This window comes from Aphis gossypii, unplaced genomic scaffold (genome assembly GCF_020184175.1).
Source record: "Aphis gossypii isolate Hap1 unplaced genomic scaffold, ASM2018417v2 Contig00259, whole genome shotgun sequence".
In the NCBI taxonomy this organism is placed as follows: domain Eukaryota; kingdom Metazoa; phylum Arthropoda; class Insecta; order Hemiptera; family Aphididae; genus Aphis; species Aphis gossypii.
The window spans coordinates 52,229-74,242 of record NW_026083046.1 but is presented as its reverse complement, the minus strand read 5'-3'; the positions used below and the strand labels follow the sequence as shown (position 1 = coordinate 74,242).

General features: G+C 29.3%; 4 protein-coding genes and 1 long non-coding RNA gene across 5 annotated transcripts; 3 read left to right on the top strand and 2 right to left on the bottom strand.

The window, feature by feature from the left end:
- Positions 1–214: 214 nt before the first annotated feature.
- LOC114132631 (uncharacterized) lies at positions 215–2,227 on the bottom strand. Its single transcript, XM_050208697.1, has 2 exons — positions 1,061–2,227; positions 215–988 (listed from the first exon to the last, which is right to left on the bottom strand). Exons 1-2 carry the CDS (start codon positions 2,225–2,227, stop codon positions 215–217), a joined length of 1,941 nt encoding a protein of 646 aa, XP_050064654.1.
- Positions 2,228–3,930: 1,703 nt separating this feature from the next.
- LOC126553551 (uncharacterized) lies at positions 3,931–4,732 on the top strand. Its single transcript, XM_050208698.1, has 3 exons — positions 3,931–4,205; positions 4,361–4,536; positions 4,622–4,732. The coding sequence occupies exons 1-3, from the start codon at positions 4,073–4,075 to the stop codon at positions 4,712–4,714; spliced, it is 402 nt and encodes a 133-aa protein (XP_050064655.1). The 5' UTR covers positions 3,931–4,072; the 3' UTR covers positions 4,715–4,732.
- A 12,370-nt stretch (positions 4,733–17,102) lies between these two features.
- Positions 17,103–17,819, top strand: LOC126553552 (uncharacterized). The gene is made up of 3 exons (XR_007606560.1): positions 17,103–17,227; positions 17,296–17,498; positions 17,591–17,819. It is a non-coding gene; the product is annotated as an uncharacterized LOC126553552 (long non-coding RNA).
- Positions 17,820–17,968: 149 nt separating this feature from the next.
- Positions 17,969–19,430, bottom strand: LOC126553550 (putative inhibitor of apoptosis). The gene is made up of 4 exons (XM_050208696.1): positions 19,387–19,430; positions 19,089–19,249; positions 18,852–18,870; positions 17,969–18,132 (listed from the first exon to the last, which is right to left on the bottom strand). The coding sequence occupies exons 1-4, from the start codon at positions 19,428–19,430 to the stop codon at positions 18,030–18,032; spliced, it is 327 nt and encodes a 108-aa protein (XP_050064653.1). The 3' UTR covers positions 17,969–18,029.
- Positions 19,431–20,776: 1,346 nt separating this feature from the next.
- Positions 20,777–21,712, top strand: LOC114119284 (uncharacterized). Its single transcript, XM_027980789.2, has one exon. It carries the CDS (start codon positions 20,777–20,779, stop codon positions 21,710–21,712), a length of 936 nt encoding a protein of 311 aa, XP_027836590.2.
- The last annotated feature ends 302 nt before the right edge of the window (positions 21,713–22,014 follow it).

The window sequence follows — 22,014 nt, the reverse complement described above, 5'->3', positions numbered from 1 at the left end:
TTGTATTGCATTATACACACTGGCACTTCCAGACATTAAACTACCGAGTGCTGATAATCCTGCAAAAATAGGTATTAAGGGAATTGCACCACCTGTCTGACCTGGTGTTAAAATCAACCTTTTACCAACATTTTTTTTTTTCGCTAACATTATACCATTTATTTTTATTTTTGTAGTACGTTTCCGTTTACGTTTACAACCCATTCCTATTTTTCTATTGCTTAAAATGTTGGACTGTTTCCTGCTCTTCTTGACTTCTCTTATTCGCCCTCGATGTCCGGCCGTAGCTTGTATCCTCAATGGTACTGAGAACCTTCCACTCTTCCTCTATCGTTTGGCCCATTGAAAGAAGTGTTGGTGCATGTTGGTTAGAAAGTTCTCCCGTCACTAGCCATCCGAAATTGCTCTCATATAGGGTAACTGAACCTATATTTAATGGTATTTTCCTTGTTCCCAAAACATCAAAGAACGAGCCACCTCCAATCAGTAAATCAATACCTTGCGGGTGGTGGAAGTCCGGATCAGCTAGACATGGAAACACAAATCCTGGTATACCCCAGCCATCTGTTGGTTCTGGACAAGAAGCTAGTTCTCCTACGATATTAGGCAATACATAACAGGAAATCATAATACTGAATGCACTAGTTCTTGATTCAATTTTCAACTCACTACACGACCTTGCTCTTAAACGATTATCTCCAATACCACTTTTTGGCAATGAAGACCTCTTACATGTTAACTGCAGTAAGTTTGCATATTTCCTCGAAACAAAGTTAACCTGGGAGCCGCTATCCAAGATGGCCCTGCACTGGTGACGAACACCATTTTTGTCTCGAACCGTAATTAAAGCTGTCGCAAGGAATACGTGTGCATTTTTCATGGCGGTTTCTGCTGGTACCGGTGCAGATACTAGGATTCCAGACGTAGATGGTATCTGACCCTTATCTGACTGTTGCCCTTGGAGCTCCTTTTTCTCTTCAGTTCTTTCCTTCTTTTCAAAATGCAGTAATTAATGATGATTCCGGTTGCACGTTCGACATCTATAGGTCGATCTACAAACATTCGCCATATGCCCAGTGGACAAACAATTGAAACATATACCCTTTCCCTGGACAAATGAGAGGCGTGTATTTATAGGTACTGCCTTGAACTCTCCACAATTAAATAGTTTATGTGGCTTAGTGCAGTAATGACAGGATACTATATCAGCAGCTGCTACAAGAGCTCGCCTTGGTTCAGTTGACGAATGTTTGACACTACTTCTCTTTGTTGTTTCACTACTCGAATTTGCCTTAATATCTCCTTTTGACCCGGACGCTGCTTCTGAAGATTCAAAGGCTACACACCGACTGGATAAGAATTTCTCTAAGTCACAATACTTAGGGAGTTGGGTGTTTTGTTGTCTTAATTGCCAGCCATGGCTGGTAGCAGCATCTAAGCGGCTTACGATTATCGTGACCAACCACGCATCCCAATGTTCCGTAGGCTGATTCAGAACTCTTAGTGCTGCAACATGAGCACTGACATGGGCATGTAATGCTTGAAGTTCTTTAGCTGTCGGCTGCTCTACATACGGTGATTCCAGAAGAGACCGAATGTGCGATTGAATGACAAGACTGCGATTGTCATATCGTTGTTTCAGGCGTTCTATGGCCACTTCATAATTAGCATCTGTCATTGGAATCGACTTGATTAGGTCTAACGCTGGACCACTAATACTTGATCGGAGATAGTAGAATTTTTGTGCGGGTGAAAATCCACCATCATCATGTATCATAGCTCGGAAACAATCGAAAAATGGCTCCCAATCTTGGATATCGCCGCCAAATGTTGGTAGCGTAATAATTGGCAATTGGGCACGGCTGTGACCCGTTGACATATTATTGAAGGTTGAGTTGTGACAGCTGCTGTTGACACTCTTCTTTGCATTTACTATTTCTTGAATGTTAGAACGAATATTAAAATAATCGAATTCGAACCTATTCCGCTCCTCTTCTTCCTTATCGAGATCATCGACCACAATCAATTCCAATTGTGTCTGTATGTCGTCAAATTTTTGGTGTAAACGCGGCAACTCTTCTTGGCGAAATTCCAATAGTGATATAGCGTCAACTGTTGGATCAAATCCTTCAACAAAGTTTTTCATACGCGTAAGAGACGCCTTAATGATGCCACGCTTTTTCCTAAGCTCCTTGACCTGAACTACCATAATATCATCTAACCCCATGTTGATGATAAATAATTAATCTCGGCAATAAATATAGAATATATTGAAATTAATGTGATTTTAATCTGACGGATAGACAAATTACTTACAATAGGTCTTATACTTCTTTCTCAACTGTAAAATTCACAAATAATAAAACACAACAAATCACAATATATAAATAAAAAACAATCACGTCGAGGTCACCAAAATGAGGGGGCCGAAGTATAATATTAATAACATACGAGCTCGGACACCTAACTTTTATTTTACATTGCTAACACCTAGGTCTAAAAAATATATTATAGAGGACGAACTGGGTGTGTAGTGGTGTAATAGCTCGAACAGTAGTGGTCGGGATCGCCTAGCAATTACTGTCGGCTATGTAGTGATTGTTGTGGATTATGTGTATTTGTGTATTAATGTGTGTATGTATATGGGTGTGTGTACAATAAAACAATAATAATAAAATGGTAACACGGTTTTTGGTAAATAAGTTGCTGTTGCTGTATAATACACAATAATAATAATAACACGAATATATAAAAAATCACAGCAACACAAATGTAAAAATTATGATAATAAATAAATAAATAATAATAATTAGTTCACGGCTCTTATAGCCAGCAGTATAAAATAATAATAATTAGCGCACGGCTCTTATAGCCAGTAGTATAGAATAAAATAAATAATAAAATAATAATGTACAACCCTTATGGCTGAACAGAATAAATCACAATAATATTATAGGCAGCTGTTTAAGCTGTTAGCTCGTGCGAACTTAAGTATAAAATATAAAAAGAATACGTGGCCCTTATCTCTCAACAGATTCAATATAAAATAAATAACAACAAAAAAAATAATAAAAACTTACAGTTGTGGAGCGCAGTCTAGCTAGCTGGTCCTGTGCTAAAATGATATAAAATAATACACAATAATATAATAATAATGAGTAACGATTCACACACGTAAAATCTGCACAATAATATGATAATAATGCCCTTATGGCTCACAATAATAAAAGGATAATGCAATTAATAATAATATAATAATACGCTGTGGCGATTAGCGCCCACGCAATGTGATATAAAGTATAAGTATAATGTATAAAAAAGGAGGTATACGTGGCGGTTGGCGCCAGCGACGATCACAAAAAAATATAAAAAAATACGATTTTACTCGATACAATATTAATAATTGCGGCGGACTATCTCACACGACGGACGGAGAAAGACAAAAATTGCGGCGGCCGTGTCCAGTAATATCCGCGTAGACGGCGGCGTGCGATAACATTTAATCTACATATTATATAACTCACAAGACACATTCAATACGAAAATAAAACAATACAATAAGTGATATAATATGTGTGTGTGTGACCAGCTGTCCTCTGTGCCCAGTGATAATGCTAATTAAAAAATATCGATAATATTATTATGTTGCGGCGGCAACAATTATATTCAATCCGCTACCTTTCTTTTTTTTCGAATTTTGAATTGCATTATAAACACTAGCACTCCCAGACATTAAACTACCGAGAGCTGATAACCCTGCGAAAATAGGAATTAGAGGAATCGCACCTCCTGTCTGACCTGGTGTTAAAATCAATCTTTTACCATTAGGATTTTTCTTAACCTTTCCTTTTTTTGCAGCTAGTGTTCTCTTTTTTATTTTTTTATTACTTGTATGTTTACCTTTATAACTCATACCTATTTTCTGTTTAACCTTCATCATACTTTATTTCAGTATTTATAAAGAAGTTTATAAAACCTTCACCAGTCTTATCTGATTTCTACTTACAGGTTGAGCACACTATCTTTCACTGGTTATAAATTTAAAAAATCCAGAGTATTTATAAGAAAAAAAATGGATTTGATTGAACAGAAAGATAAATTAGATATTTCGAACGTTGATACTCAAATAATAAAAAAAAAGTCAAGACATGGACCGTTATTACCTGATACTATACGTGCTATTATAGTCGGTCCTAGTGGTTCAGGTAAAACAAATATAATGTATAATCTAATCACTCATGAAAACGGAATAAGATTTGAAAATATTTATTTATACTCAAAAACTTCTAATCAAGAAAAATATGTTTTATTAAAAAAATAATAGATGATATAAAAGGTGCTAACATTTTTATATTTTCAGACGCTGATAAAGTTATAAAACCGAATTTAACTAAAAAGAATTCTGTAATAATTTTCGATGATGTTTTATGTGGTCCGCAGTCGATAATAAGAGAATATTTCGGAATGTGTAGACATTCAGGTGCTAGCTCTGTATTCTATTTAGCACAAACATATTCTAAAATTCCGAAGCAACTGGTAAGAGATAATTCAAATTTATTAATAATTCTAAAACTGGATGATACAAATTTAAAACATATATTCAATGATCATTCATCAGTAGATATGGATTTCTCAGAATTTCGGAAAATTTCTCATTTCTGCTGGAATCATAGTGATTACGGATTTATGGTTATTGATAAAACACGTGAAATGAATGAAGGTAGATATAGATGTGGTTTTCATACTTTTATTAAAAAAAAATAAGTATATAAATATAGTTGTAATATAGACAAAATCTACATAGTATTATCTTTAGTTGAAGGAAACAGATATATTAAGTTCATTATTTTCAATGAAAAAAGATAAAGTTTTGTTCAAAAATTTGATATTATCAAAAAAAAATATCAAACGTAAAATAATGAACATGAAGCGTGGTGTTATAGATTCTGATAACTATTTTCGCGAAACATTTATACCTTTACTCAAACCATTGACTTCAATTCCAGAAAAAAACACTTCATTTATTTCTGACACTACTAAAAAAAAAAAATACCTTGATCACTAGTGATGGAGATAGCGAAAACGAATCAAATTCATCGTTCGATAATTTTTTAATTTCTAATCCTAAATTACAGCGGTATGATAAATCGTATGGCATGCATTATGATTCGGTTAATGATCAACTTAAAATATCAGATATTCCTGTCACTTTTGATCTTGGTAACTTACGCTTGCTTGATAATTACTACCCTTGGACTAAAGGACTTTGGTCTTTATTATGTGAGAAAGTACCAAAAAATATGACGATAGAAGATATGGAATCATATTATAATATTCTAAAAACAAGTAAAGTTTATTTAAAGGCAGACGGGAAACCTAAAACCTCAAGATATTTCAAATGGATGAACGTTGTAAAACCGCTATACGATCGAATGAAAATTGATGAAAAACAATTAAATGAGGAAGTATTGAAAATAAATAACACAAAAGTTAAAACTTCTCAATTAAAATTAAAAGAATTTGATAACTTTTTATCTAGCTCAGGCGCAAAACGAAGAAACATTATTAATGATACAACCATATCAAATGTATCATTTGATTTTTCTTCTTCAGTGATTAGTTCTAAATTTGAAGAACCTCCAACTGATCAGCTATTTAAATTTATTTTATCACCGTCAGTTAAGAAAGGATCTGGTTTATATAAAGATGTAATACCTCATACACAATTAGTGTATTATGATGATCCAAATGAATTAGTTGTTAGATTAAATCTTTTAACATCGTCCCAAAATGCTGGTAATACTGGTGTAAATAATGAAATCATATCTATTATAGAAGAATTACGCGAGAGGAATATTATAGTTTAATGTCTACATTAGAGGGTTTAGCTAATTAGCTACATCGACCTGCAAGAAAAGTATTTCCAAGACGTAGTATAATAACGCGATTTAAAGATGACCTTTGGCAAGCTGATTTAATGGATATGCAATCGCATTCTAAACAAAATCTTGGTTTTAAGTATATTTTAGTTGTTATAGATACATACACGAAATATGTATGGGTAGAATCATTGAAAAATAAAACAGGAAAAGAATGTACAAAAGGTATGATTAATATATTAAAACAAGCTAATCCAAAATTATTACAAACAGATAGTGGTACAGAATTTTATAATAATCAATTTCAACAGTTAATGAAAAAATATAAAATTAGACATTATAGTACGTATAGCGTTATCAAGTGTTCAATTAGAGAACGTGTTATACAAACTCTAAAAAATAATATAAACAAACATTTTACTGCAACAGGTACATGGAATTGGTTTAACAGAATATCAAAAATTATTTATAATTATAATCATACAAAACATAGATCAATTAAATGTACACCATATGAAGCTAGAATAAATACAAGCATAATTAAATAAAATATACAAACAAATAAAACATTATATAAACCAAAATTTAAAATTAATAATAAAGTAAAAATATCAAAATACAAGCATATATTTAGTAAAGGATATACACCGAATTGGACAACAGAAATTTTCACAGTTTCAAAAGTTTTACATACAGAACCAATAACTTATCAGCTAAAGGATGGATCAAACAATATAATTCTAGGTGGTTTTTATGAGCAAGAAATTAAATTGACCGATTTTCCGAACACATTTCTAATTGAACGTATTATAAAAAAAGTTAAAGATAAAATGCTTGTTAAATGGGTGGGTTTTGATTCCAGTCATAATTCATGGATATTATCGAAAGATATTATTAAATAAATTTTTTTTTTATATATATTTTACCTTTTTATAAAAATAAAAAAAAAAACAGTATTAAATTAAATTATTTTAGTTATTCATATAATGTTTTCCTTTCACTTTGAACGACACCTACTGATGATAATAATTTAAATTTTAGAAATAATTATTATCACTAGATAGCGTGGAAAAAACACCTACTGATGATAATAATTTAATTTAGAAATAATTATTATCACTAGATAGCGTGGAAAAAACACCTACTGATGATAATAATTTAAATTTTTTAGAAATACTTAATATCGATTTTCTTAAACATAGTGAATATTAGAATAATTATTTTTTTAATTTATAATGTTCGTATGCTAGTGAATTAATCCCATCGTTTGTTATAAAAAGTTTATCATCGTTACCACTTAGTACAAGCTTATTCATTGTTTTAGAATGAACAACATGTTTATTCGATTGAATAAAATTCATGTTTCTACAAGTTTGTTTATTATCAAGAGAGATATGGTTTATGTACGCATTTAATACTTCTATATAATTTTTAAAATACATATGTTGATTAATTACATATTTTTTTACACCTTTAGCTTTTTTAACCTCATCGTTGTTTTCAGTCTTGTAAGCGTATAATTTCGGTCTTAATGAAACAAATTCTTTTAAAATTTTTCCTCCCATTTCATCTTTAAAATAACCAAGTTGATTTTTATGATTTTCGCTAAAACAATAATGATCTTTTGGATAGTTTGTTGTATCAAAATACGGAAATAAATCATATCTAATATCATCAAAAAAATTAAATGTTCGAATATTATATATCAAAGAATCTGTATCCGAGTACAATAATCGTATTTTATTATTATATTTATTTTTCATTACATTATAATGAAAATCATACATAAATGTTTTCGAGACATCTAAAATTGCAGACCCTACATAAATTGCTTTATCGAATTTGATAGTTTCCTTATGTTGGTGAATAGCCATAAGATTTTCAGAGTATATAGTTCTATCTTAAAAGTATTTTTCATCATCAATTTATTTGCTTGTTTATCTGATGTAACCAGTTTTAAAGAAACTCTAGTTCGAACATTCTCCATACATTTACCAAAAACGCTATTAATTAATAATTTCCAAAAATCTTTTTCAAATCTATTTTTAGCTTCTCTCCTCATTCTCGTACATAGTTCGATATATAAGGCCATCCATTTACTCTGTGAAAATTTGATTGCTCGATGAATTTTTACTAATTTAAGACCATTAGCAATTGCTTGTTTTAAATTTTTATAGTGTAATATATATATTTTTTCTGATGATAAAGTAGTTAATAATTTTTTAACTTTTGAATTTGGAGGACATTCGTTTAAAGGTAAAAACGGGAAATCATTATGTTTTTCATGTAAATATTCAGGATAATCAATATCAACTTCTAATATATATCCGACTTTTGAATCATCAGGAATTTTAGTAACATCTATGTTCAAGTCATCAACCCATTCGAAATCTTTGAAAGGTAGCTCAGTTAACATCGATTTTCCATATAATTTACACAATCAAGATATGTAATCCATGAAATTGATTTATTAGGATTATAGTTCAAACCTTTAATGTTTGGTATGTTTGCTTTAGCATATCTTTTAACTGATTGACAGATACCCCCTCTGATTGAGGATTCAAAATATAAAAGCATGTTATAATCAGCCAATTTTTCTAATTTAACCTTAGTATATTTAAGCATACAATCGAAAGCAAAGCCTGGAGCAGTCATATAATGAGCAGGATCTAGACTAAGAGTAGATAAACATAAATCTCTAAAATTTTCGAACACATCCGTTAGTATGGTGACATCAGTTTTCAAATAAAGATCACTATACTCACCCAAAGTTTTAATATTAAATACTTTCCAAATTTTTTTAGCATGAGAATAATCATTATTATTAATTTCTTCATTTTTTAAAGAGTTATAAAATGCAGATTTTGTAGGTAATCGAGTTTCGTTTAATTTACTCCAACTATCTTTATACTCATAAGGGAAAACCCCTTTTCGTGTGACTAAATCAAATGTTTTATTAGAAAATAATTTTAAAGTTTCTTTAAATCTTGATTTATCTTCAAGTAAATTTTTTGCAAGCTCGCTTAATGAGGAGGCCATAAAACGGAATGTATCAACGAATTTTATACTAAATCTCGGAGCAACCTCTTTACTAAAAGATATATATTTTTCTACAGAATTTGGAATAACATGTATATTCTTATCATCAAAACCAAGTTCTCGAATTATAAAGTGACTATCGTAAGATAAGTTATGAAAAAAAATTGGAACAAATGATGGGTTGGTTATTTCAAAATTACATTTAAAACAAATACATTGTCTATATTTACCAGTAATATGACAGTGATCTCTAACTTTAAATAATTCATTTTCTTCAAAAGATAATAAACATATTTTACAAACCTTTGCTATTTGAAATTCTTTTTCCTCCTTTTCAGTCAACGTAATCATTGGTACATTAATTTGATAAATATCATTTATTTTTTTTGAAATATCAATCATATTTTCCATAAAATTTTTTGCCGCATCAATACCTCTATAAATTATTATGTTTGTTGGAATTTTAAACTGTTGCATTAACTTTTCTGTGATAATATTATAGTCAACTTTTACATAAAATGCATAACTCATAATTTCATGTAAATGTGTGATATAAGTTTTACTAGTTTTAGTGAATTCATTTGTCTGTTTAGGTTTTAAAATACATTCAAAGTCAGCATAAATAACAAATGGTATTCTAGAAGTTTTTTTATAACTTTTAAAAAATATGAATTTATTTTCTTTTCCTTCTTCAAACATTATCGGTCTTCCTAATTTATTACTACACATTTTTTTATGTCAGTTAATCCTGTTTCACCCCAAAGTTTACTTTTACATGGTTTATTTCCAAAAGTTGTAAAACACCTCTTGCAAATAATTAATTTAGAACAATTTTTAGTTTTCTGACTTCTAATAAATCTTGAAAAATCTTTAATATAACAATAATGCGATGTTTTATGATTATTGACAAAAAATAAATCAAAATGATTTTTTTCTTCTTTATTATTTATAAATAGAGGGAAAATAGTGCCTTTATTATTTAAACTATAAACATTAACTGAAACATTATTTTAACGTTCAAACTTTTTAATTTGATTTATTGGTGTTGGGAAATCAATACATTTAAAATCTAACCCACTCTTTTTTTCAAGAAAATCAAAATGTTTTTGGTTAAATCGTGATTTATTAGAACGCTTATCATATTTGGTTAGTATAGAATATTTAAAACAGTATTTATCTTTATTTTTAACGTTTATAATAGCCTTTTTTTCTCGTATAAATTTAGGTAAATCTAAATATGCACCTCCTTTTAATGGATTTACTAAATTGATTCTCAACTGTAACCCATCTATTGAAACAAGTGTCCATCCTGAACCTTTAGCAATAAATTCAGATTCTTCAGCTAATATTTTATCAAACTTTTTGTTTAACAAACTAGCGAAATCGGATGAATTACATGCTAAAACATTCAAAGTTTTAAAAGCAACATCTTGTTTATCATGTGTTATAGGACGTGTGTAAGTAGCGTCAACGTGTAAATTAAATTTGATCGACGTTTTAATACACGATTGTCTTAACTTTAAAATTAACTCATGTAAAATATAGTTAAAAAATAATTTGTAATCTATATAATTTTCACAGTTCTTAATTATGAAAGTTTTTGAACCTTTTCTAAATCTTCTATTTCAATAAGTCCACTTCCAATCGTGTTCATACGCTGTTTTTTTGTTATTATATTTCTGTTCATAATGAGACTGAAATAATAAAAAAACACATTAAATTTATATATTATATATATATATATATATATATATATATATAAATGTATGTTTTTAGATTCTGAACGAAGTGATGAATGTATTGATTTTACAATGATGTGTTTTTTTTTTTTTTTTTTTTTTTGTGTCTGTGTACAGCATAACTAGTCGAAATAATGCTCCAATTTCAAACTATGGGGTGGTTTCCGATGTAAAAGTGAATATCCTTGGTGCATTATAGAGGTAAAAAGTTAACATTTTCCAACAGTTTTCAAAAAAATCGAGAAAAACAAAAAAAAAATGACGGAAAAAACGGCAATTTTTACGCAAAACCAGTTTTCGACCAAATCGATTTTTTTTTATGGTTGTAATTCAAAAATAATCACTGAAAATACTTGAAATTTTCACCAAATGTTAATGTCAGTGGTATCCGTATATAGTTAAATTTCAAAAAATTTTGACTTTTTTTGAGTTATTTATAGACCACTGAAATTTTCGATTTTTTTGAGAATTTTTTTTAAAGTGTCGATAAAAAATTTTTGGATGACCAAAAAGTTTTGAAAATTTAATACAAGGTTCCTTATAAGTTGTTTTTAATGTAGCTAAAAAAAATTAAAAATCGTTAGTCACAATTTTTTTTTATAAGCGTTTTTAGTTCAAATTTTTACGAAATCTGTCGAAAACGCGAAAATTTGCAAGTAATTTTGAAGTTGAAAAATCATAAAATGTTTTTCTTTTATAACTAAGTTTTGAAAATTTGGTACAAGGTTCTCCATACATTTTTCTTCAAATATCTGTAAAAAAAACTCTACCGGATTCAGACAACAAATTTTTATGAGTGTTTGAAATTTAAATTTTTAAAAACCGCGTTAAAAAACAGTTTAACCTCAAACGATTTTTGATATTGTATTATTTTCAAAAAGTATAAGTCGTAGATACTTGAAAATTTTACCAGTTATTAAGATTCGCGTTTCCTTTACGTGATTTAAATTTAAAAAATTTTGACTTTTTTTGAGCTATTTATAGACAACTGAAATTTTCAATTTTTCTGAAAAAATATTTTTGAAGTGTCGATAAAATTTTTTGGCCCTATCAAAATACTTGAAAATTTAATACAAAGTTCCTTATAAGTTAATCTATAGTGATTAAAAAATTATAAGAATACATAGGCACAATTTTTTTTATTAGCATTTGAAGTTCAAATATTTACAAAAATTCGTCAAAAGCATGAATATTTGCAAATTATTTGAAGTTGAAAAATCATAAAATTTTTTGTGTTTATAACTAAGGATTAAAAATACAACACTAAGTTTTCCATAAGTTTATCTTCAAGTATCTATAGAGAAAACTCGAAGCATCATTATAGGAAAAATTTTAAGTGCGTTTGAATTTTAAATTTAACGAAATAGCGTAACGATAACGATTTATCCTCAAACGATTTTAATATTTGTTATTATTCAAAAAGTATAAGTCGTAGATACTTGAAAATTTTACCAGTTATTAAGACTCGAGTTTTATTTACGTAATTTAATTTTCAAAATATTTTGACTTTTTTTGAGCTATTTATAGACAACTGAAATTTTCAATTTTTCTGAAAATTGTTTTTATGTGTCGATAAAATCTTTTTGGCCCTATCAAAATACTTGAAAATTAATACAAAGTTCCTCATAAGTTATTATTATAGTGATAAAAAAATTATAAGAATACATAGGCACAATTTTTGTTTATTAGCATTTGAAGTTCAAATATTGACAAAAATTCGTCAAAACTATGAATACTTGCAAATTATTTTGTAGGTATATTTCATAAAAATTTTTGTATAAGTAGCTAAGAGTTGAAAATTTAATACAAGGTTTTTCATAAGTTTAGCTTACAATTATTATAAAAGAACTTAAATTTTGTTGTATTCAGGCCATTAAAACATAAACCACCTTTTTCACCAACCACTAGAAATTATATCCTAGGCTGACAAATCATCTTCGTTCAGAATCGTTTTTCGTATACAACGATAACTATCATTGGATTCAAATTTAACACTCCTATAATATATAATAATGATCCATACGGCACCTAATGTACAGCAGAGCGGTACTCACTTGCCCGCTTTTTTTGTTTTACATTTTTAAAAAAAAATAATAATAATAAAATTCTTAAATAAACAATGAGTACTTAGTTTTTTTAAAAAAAAAAAATCATTTTAGATTCAAACAAAAAGATTCTGTTAATAAATTTAGATCATCCAATAATGTACAATAATCGCTATGTAGATGATAAGCTAACGTCTGTTTTCGAAATCTAACATAACCATACAAATCATAATATTTATTAACAAGTAATATTTCATTTCTCAAATTTATTGTATTCTCTTTTAAGATTTTTATTTTTTTTATATCTTGTAAAAGTGTTTTAGCTAAGTATTTTTCATATCTTAATATTTTAATTTTTCTTTTGATTAAAATTATAGTTTTTCTTTGTTCATGTTTACTTTGTACTTCCTTCTCATCATTATCATCGATTTCTTCATCCAATCGATGAATTTCAATTAAGATATGGTTAAGTAAATCCATTTTCTAAAAAAAAACATTTTTTTTTTTTATGTTTTGGAAAAGCTATTATGAACAAAGTAATACTTCTATATAAGTAGGTGTATAAAAAAAAGAAAAAATGGAAAATAGATTAAAGAGATAATATAAATCAGGTTAAAAAAATAGATTTATTTAAACAAATTTATTTATTTATTAAATCTAGTTGATTATTCAAAATTGAGGAACGATAACGTATACGTCTATTACATTTTTCACCAATATAATAAGAAAAATTATACTCATCTAAAACGTTTCTTTTTTCATTTCTTAACCTATCTATTTCAACTAGATCTATTATTTTTTTGTTATATAAATTATTAATTTTTTTATTTAAAGCTCTTATGTCAATTTTTTTTCTTTCTTCATCTTGATCAACACTTTTTTGGTTTTCTAAAACTTTCAAATGTAATTCTTCAATCAAAGATCGGAGGTAAACGATTTGAGGAGATTCCATTTTATAATTCTGAAATTATAGGTAAATATTTATACGTTTATTTTTTTATTTTAAATATAAAAAAGGTAATGTAAAAACTATATCTCATTTACACCACATCTAAAAAAAATAATTTGTACCACTTTTCAAGTTTATAATTTACACCAAATAAAATTTTAAAAAAAGGGGCATTATCTAATCTGTACTTACTAAATTTATAATTTGTAACATTGTTCACATTATTAAAATTATAATTATAATAAAATGTATATATATATATATATATAAGTAAATTTTTGTTTAGCAATAATTCATAAAATATATAAAATCAATCATACTTTAATTATAAATAAATGTAAAACAAACTCTATATATATTAAATAAGTAAATTTTTGTTTAGCAATAATTCATAAAATATATAAAATCAATCATACTTTAATTATAAATAAGTAAAACAAACTCTTTATCTTAATATATATAAATCTCGTGTCACAATGTTTGTCCTCAATGGACTCCTAAACCACTTAACCGATTTTGATGAAATTTTTTACACCGCGTGTAATTTGGTCCAACTTAAAAGATAGGATAGTTTTTTTTCAATATGTATTATTAATAATATGTGATCAAACAGGAATATTGAGATTTACGATAGAAATTTTTGTTTATAAATGGTTGCTATGGGGGTTATAAGATTTGAGAATAATATTTATTTATTTGTGGTTGCTATGGTAATATATAAAATTAATATAATGAATTACGGATTTTGATAACATTTGGTAACCATTTAATAATATGAATATAATATAATATAATATAATTCCTCTTATTGGTCGCAGGAAAATGTGCTTATGTAATACAATTTTAGGAAAATACACCAGAAAAGTTCGGAATCTGGGTGTTAAAAAAACAACAACAACTGTCACTGCAGTTGTTCAGCAAGAAAATAAACTATACTAAGGTCGCTATTGATTATGATTGAATATAATAGTTATAGACCTGATGTTATATTTTGTTAAAACCATACAACAAAAATAAGAATTAGCAAAATAAGTCAATGGCCACAGTAAATTTAAAATTCACAGCAATAGTTAAATTTAAATTAAATTAAACTTGCCAATCACGTGAATGCACGTTGTGACTACAATAACCTTGATTATTTTTTTGCCAGACGCATCATCGGCGAGCTGGACGCTCTCATCGGATTTTAGTGCGTTAAGGTTGGGTTAGGATTATGTACTAATTGATTAATATAATCCACCGTACTATGTCAAACTTGGTATAACTTTGATATTTATTAGAGTTAAATCATACACTAACATACAAACAGCACTAGGTCAGCGATCTACCGCAGATAGATTGCCTACCTGATAAATGATAATATACTTCAGCAGTTCAGCGAATCAGAATTTTTATTCCGGGCAACAGAAAACTTAAGATAAATCTAGAACATAATCCACCGAATATTAAATAATGAATTGAACAAAGTTTGAGTCATATAGAGTTGGTATATTTAACGAGCAAGATAAATATTAGTTAGTAACATTATAAACATAGATCATTCTTATATTAATTATTTTGAAAATAGTGCTGGGATAATACACAATTAGTATGGTGTATCACATAGTACATAGGTATTTAAATGCAATTTTAATATAAAATTTCATATCTCCGTGATAAACCATATTTATATGTTTTATTAAATTTTCTCATACATAATAACACTAATACATGGCCTACGAAAATGCAAAAAAAAAAACCAACTAATACGCGGGCAACGCCGTGTCGGGACAGCTTGATTATAATATATATATTTAATATACATTTTTTTACAGCAATAGACTAACATAACAAGTTATACTAAGTTTTATTGTTTTACCAACAGGCAAAAATACAAAAACCACGAGATGGCACATTATTGTATTTTACCCACTGTAGTAAAAAAAAAATGACATAACTTTGAAACTTAAGTGTTAGAAATTATAAAATTCTTATACACATCTCGCGGGGTCCGCAATCTACCACGTGTGGATTGCCTACATGATAATATACTGCTCTCATAATCATAAGAGAGTCTCACGGCAACGGTAAGCAGAATGACTATAATATTATGACTTGAGTAACTCACTGAGTGATAAACGTAGAGCCTGAACAATGATAGATCGATGCTTACAATTTACACGGTACATTCGTAAAATCGTATCACAAATTTAGTGTGTAATAAGAAAGCATTTTACAAAATTCGCATATTAAAGTGGTGCTTTCACAAGATTTTTGAGAATCAAAACAGTCAATGAAAATGTCTAAGTTTTGAATACCGTTAAACCGAATAGTAAATAACAAATTAATCAAAATTCGAATCTATATATATAGAACTTGCATTTTTAACGGGCAACGAAGTGCACGGGGTCAGCTATATATTATATGCTTTGTAACGTTATTCTGTTATCATTATAATTATTGTTAGTTACCTTATTGTTCCCATATAATTCATCCATTCAGGTCCTGAGGACTGTGTATCTGACGATAACCTTGCTAAAAGGCTCGTCGGTACAAACAATATTAATATTCATTATTCTAAATCTAACCAACTAATATCAGCTCAGGGCAACAGGAATGAAGTAATGTAATATGTCGGATTTCTACATAGTGTTTTTACTGAACTAGCTGTATGTCTAATTCTTAATACTACCACAACCTATTTTATATTAAACTATTTGGGTGTAGCCCCCAAAATATACGTACGTGTCATGATAAACAGGAAATTCGACTATACGTTTCTATTTCATATTTTACTATAACCAATTATTTAAATACATATTTTTTAATCTTTAAAATATATGTGTATATATATATATATATAAACGATTATTAAAACTATGTTCGTAATCCAATTATTTAATATATTAATATTTGTACGCTGACGAATCCTTATTAGGGATGTCGTCGGACGCTCGGTCCTCAGAACTCTTGTGAGCAAAGGAATAAAATAAAACACTATCGTTTCACAAATTAAATATAGTTATATATTATAATCTATTTGTGCCGATCCTTGGGAGACAGGGAACACCGTTAGCCTGAACGCGGAGCTGCAACAACCAACGACGGCTTGAGTCGATGACCAAAATGAGCGCACTGAAGTCGAACTGCCGAGCTGCACGTTCCAAATTGGAGCCGAAGAGCATAAAAATATTAACGCGATCACTAATCAATGATTTTACACGTTTATAAAAATGGTAAGAGCACCAGTGAGCAATATATAGCAAAAAATACGTGCAAGAGCAACAAAAAACGCATGTGTAGAAAAACAATGGCGACGGAGCAGACGAACGTAGTTGCGGGAGCACGCACACACACACGCACACCCACCGACCGTAAAAGCGACGGTTACGACTTTTTTTATTATAATATAATATATAATTATTTTAATTAAAAGACATTAAATATTTTATGAAAAATTTATTTTGTAAACCGTCATCAGCTTATCGTCTATTTTAATTATAGGATGATATTGCAACAACATCTCAAAAAAAAGGTACATCGAAAAGGTTAGCTGTAAAACCGGAGAAGAAACCAGTATCGAAAAAGACGAAAAAGGTGAGTTATATAAATTTATGACATATTACGAAAAAGTAAAAAAATATAATTTAATTATTATTTTATAGAGCACTGCTATTTGTTATACAGACAAAATATTAGATTTAATAACAGATCCAACTATACCAACCGATGCAGAGAACACCTTGAATATAAAAAAGGATGATTGTTCATTAACGGTTAAGACACCTGTAGACAATACGGCTGTAGATTACTGGACTATAGCACATTATAAATGTGCTAAAATTGATAAAGTTGCTCTGCAAGATAGGTAATAATAATAATAATAATAATAATATATATATTTAACTAAAGTGAAATATTTATAATAAAATTTAATTTAACCTAACCTAACTTTTTTAGATGGAAGCATGCTGAATGCTCACTCAAAATATCTTTAACAGGACAGCATCCGGATGATTTAACTACAGCCAAAGAAATGGTGACGCTCATTCAATCTGTTTTCGACAAAATGATGCGACATCCCGCCAAGAAGCTAATCAGACACAAACCAAAAAAAAATAAACATATAAAATGTATGTAATAGGATATGGTGTTGGATTAATTTTATTTAATAAAAAAAAAAATTTTTTATATTTATATTTATTTTTTATTATTTAGATAAAAAAAAAATAATAATAATTCATTTATAGGTTAAAATAAAAATAAAAATAAAATAAAAACAAAAAAAATAAAAATAAAAATATTGAAAGTTAGTATACAAGTGGTATTAATTTCACATTTTTTTTTTTTTTTTTTACAAGAACGATAAATTAAAATAAATTAAGAAACTTTTTTTATATTACATCACTAAATCTTGTAATATCATGTTCGACAATGAATTAAAATGAAATTGTAATAACTCGTACATAAATGAACAATCTTCACTTTGTATATTGCTGTAGCTGAAATCATAATTTTGAATATATTGATTTGTAAATTCGTTTCGTTGACAAGATGATGGTAACCCATTTACGTCAGACTTTATTAACGTATAAGCTGTATCAAACGTTTTTTGGTATGATTCCAATTTTTTCTGTTTTTCAACAATATACAAGTCAATACAATGTTGTAATTGTTTCAAACGATGAAGATCAATATGAGATAATGTTATATAATTATCATTAGAATATAAAACTATAGTTGATTGGTTTACATTAACAGAGTAGAAAAAATTATCAGCTATCTTAACACGTTTAAAACGAGTATGCAAATTTTCGATAATTGTATTAAAATTGTTTTCGCATATTAACTTACACCACTGATCAAGATCTAACGTTACAACTTTTTTAGTTAATTTACATTCTAATAATATAATAATTGAAATTTGCTTATTAACTAGAAGTCCAACGGTTACACTTTTCTTACTAAAAGGACGAATATCGAACACAGATTTTGATACAACGATTGATGGATTCATATTGATAAAATAAAAAACAGTAAACAGTATTTTTTTTCTAGAAATATGAATATGATCACTAGACAGCTTAGCTCAAACTAACAAGTTTTGTTTATTCATACATGTTATACTAAACAAATGTAAGGTTACAAAAGAAAAAAAAGAAAAAAAAATGTGAACGTATAGTGTCTAGTTGGATAAACAGTAAAGAGTTATTATACTTACCTACCTAATTCGATAGAACCTGAAACATTTTTTAAAAATCATTAACATATTAAATTTAAATTAGATGCGTTATCCCACTAGGCTATACGTTCACGAGGTATTAAATAAGTTATTAACACATTTAAGTTTATTAAATTCAGATTTTTTTTTATTGAAATATAGAAAGTTAAATGAACTAAACAACAGTATCATATGACCTTGATCCACAATCACAATCACAAATATCGATAATCTTACCATATTTTTTTACTACATTTTCAACAAACTGATTTCCTTTTGATAATAATACAAAAACACATTTCGGATTCCATCTTGAATGTTCAATCCATGGATTATCTTCTTTTTCCCAACGATGCAATATAATACCGCAGCAAAAACATTCAACAATATCTTTTTCCCTGAATATATAAAACCGCTTTCAGCTAATGAGTATTTATCTTGAGATGAAGTCAACGGAAATAAATTGAATGTTTTCAATTTTGATATAAATGTAGTGAATTCTGGATATGTAGGATATGCATTGTTTCGTACTAACGAAACAAGTGAACAAAAACTGTTGTTAATTTGTTGAAAATTCATTTTTTATAAAAAAAAAAAATAAAAAAAAACTTAAATGAATTAAACTTGATTTAAACTAACAGAACCTGATTGAACGATGGTTGAATATTAACTGAACTGTCTGAACTGGAATGAATTCAATAAAACGACTTTTATCTATAATTTATTAAAAAAAAATGAAATTACAGTGTAACCTGAATGTTTAACTTACAAGGGAAATAAATAGTGTTGAAGTGTGTATACACTGTTTAAACTTTATGTGTAACAGGGGAAAAAATAATTGGTTAAAGGCGGAAACTATATCTTAAATTTTAAAAATCTCCGCAGTCAAAAGTGCGCAGAACATACATTATGGTTTTTGAAAATCAGTGTTTTTTTTACTGGTACAGCGGAGAAAAAAAAGTTTGAGGGAGAAAATCCACCTAAAAATTTTAAAATCACCGCAGTCTGGTAGAGCGGAGAAAAAAAAAGTTTGAGGGGAAAAATCCCCCTTAAAAATTTGCAATCTCCGCAGTCAAAAGTGCGCAGAACATACAAATGTATACTACTGCGGCTCGTCAGCCGTTTACCTGTGAGCTGCCGTCCGTTAGCGGCTTCGAACCAAATGCTACTGCCTCGGGATGCACACGTTTGTACAATAAAAAAGATACAATATAATATTAAAATGTGTGGCAATCCCAAGAACGTGCGACTAACGGGCCGACAGCTCGGACGAATAACTCACTGAATGACATTCACAACACAATACACGGAACACGTGCTTCTGTAAGTATGTTTCTGAACACCCTGAATGGGGAAAATAATATTAGAAGGGCACAATGTAGTGGCTATGAACGATACTGGCAGAAGAGACTCACAAAACAATGAAGACTGATAAATAATGAAAACACACGAAAAATGACAACGAGGTAGGTCACTGAGAACGCAAAAAAAAACAGTGCAAGAATGTGTTATTGCTCTGGCTGGAACACCTCACAGCTCGAGAGACGGCAAGAAAGAAAAAAAAACAGAACGAATGCAATGAAAAATTAATATTATTTTTACAATAACGACTGAAAAAATGAATTAACCAATGAAAAAACACATAATTCACGAAGGAACGATCAGTACCACCTTACCATTTTATTCTGTTGAAATAAAAGCTTTCGGTGGCACTGAAAGCGTTGAAAAAACTTTATGAAGACTAATAATACTGAACGAAAATACACAAGATAAAATTTTAAATATGAAATACAACGGTTGAGATACGCACGCCGCTCACTGTCAGCTTGATAAGAGCATATCGCTGGTATCAGAACAGACAGGGAGGCAAACGTGCGCAGCTGTGGCACAATATTTTTTGTTCGCGTTGCTCACTGGCGCGAACAATGACCAAGAATTCAGCGACAGCGAAATTGATGCGAGAATGCAAAATCATCATTTGGGATGAATGCACGATGGCACATATACTAGCTTTGGAGACAGTTGACCGAACGATGAAAGATTTACGAGGTAATTCGAGACAATTTGGTGGGGCAATGATATTGCTCTCCGGAGATTTTCGTCAAACACTTCCCGTCATTCCGAAATCTACTGCTGCCGATGAAATTAATGCATGCCTAAAATCGTCGTTTTTGTGGCGACATGTCAAGAAGTTGAAATTGAACACGAACATGAGAGTTGCGTTGCAAAACGACCCATCGGCTGCTGAATTCTCGAGACAACTGCTGGCGCTTGGTAATGGACACATTCCGATTGATGTTTTGACTGGATTAATATCGTTTCCGGCAAATTTTTGTGAGTTCACATCGTCGAAGGAAGAACTCATTACAAAAGTGTTCCCAAGCATTGAGGTCAATTATAACAATTTTGATTGGATGAGTGAACGGGCAATTCTAGCAGCGAGGAATAAGGACGTCGATAGCTTGAATTTTACAATTCAGAGTAAAATTGCTGGAGAACTACGTTCATACAAATCCGTTGACAGCACGACCGACGAAAACAAAGCGGTCAACTATCCGACAGAATTTTTGAACTCGCTTGATGTGCCAGGTACTCCACCGCATAATTTACAGGTAAAAGTGGGATCGATCATAATTATGTTGCGGAATCTAAATCCTCCTAAATTGTGTAATGGTACACGATTGTCCGTCAAGAAACTGATGAACAATGTAATACAATCAACGATCATCAAGGACAATTTCAAAGGGGAGGAAGTCCTTATCCCACGAATTCCGATCATTCCAACAGATCTTCCATTTCAGTTTAAGCGGAATCAGTTTCCCGTTAGATTGGCTTTTGCGATGACAATCAATAAATTGTAAGGCCAATCGTTGGAAGTCTGTGGGATCAATTTGGAATGTCCATGTTTTTCGCACGGGCAGCTGTACGTTGCCAGTTCGCGTGTTGGAAAACCGTCTTCGTTGTTCATTTTTGCACCAGAAAACAAAACGAAAAATATTGTTTATCAAAATGCAATATATTGATTTCTGTAACAATTCATTACAATGGAATACTTGAAATTTATTATCAATCTAATCTTTATTTGAAGGCGTTAAGTTCACCGGGTCAACTTAATTTAAAAAAAAAATTTAGGCCTGTTGAACGAGGATTATAAAATGGATCG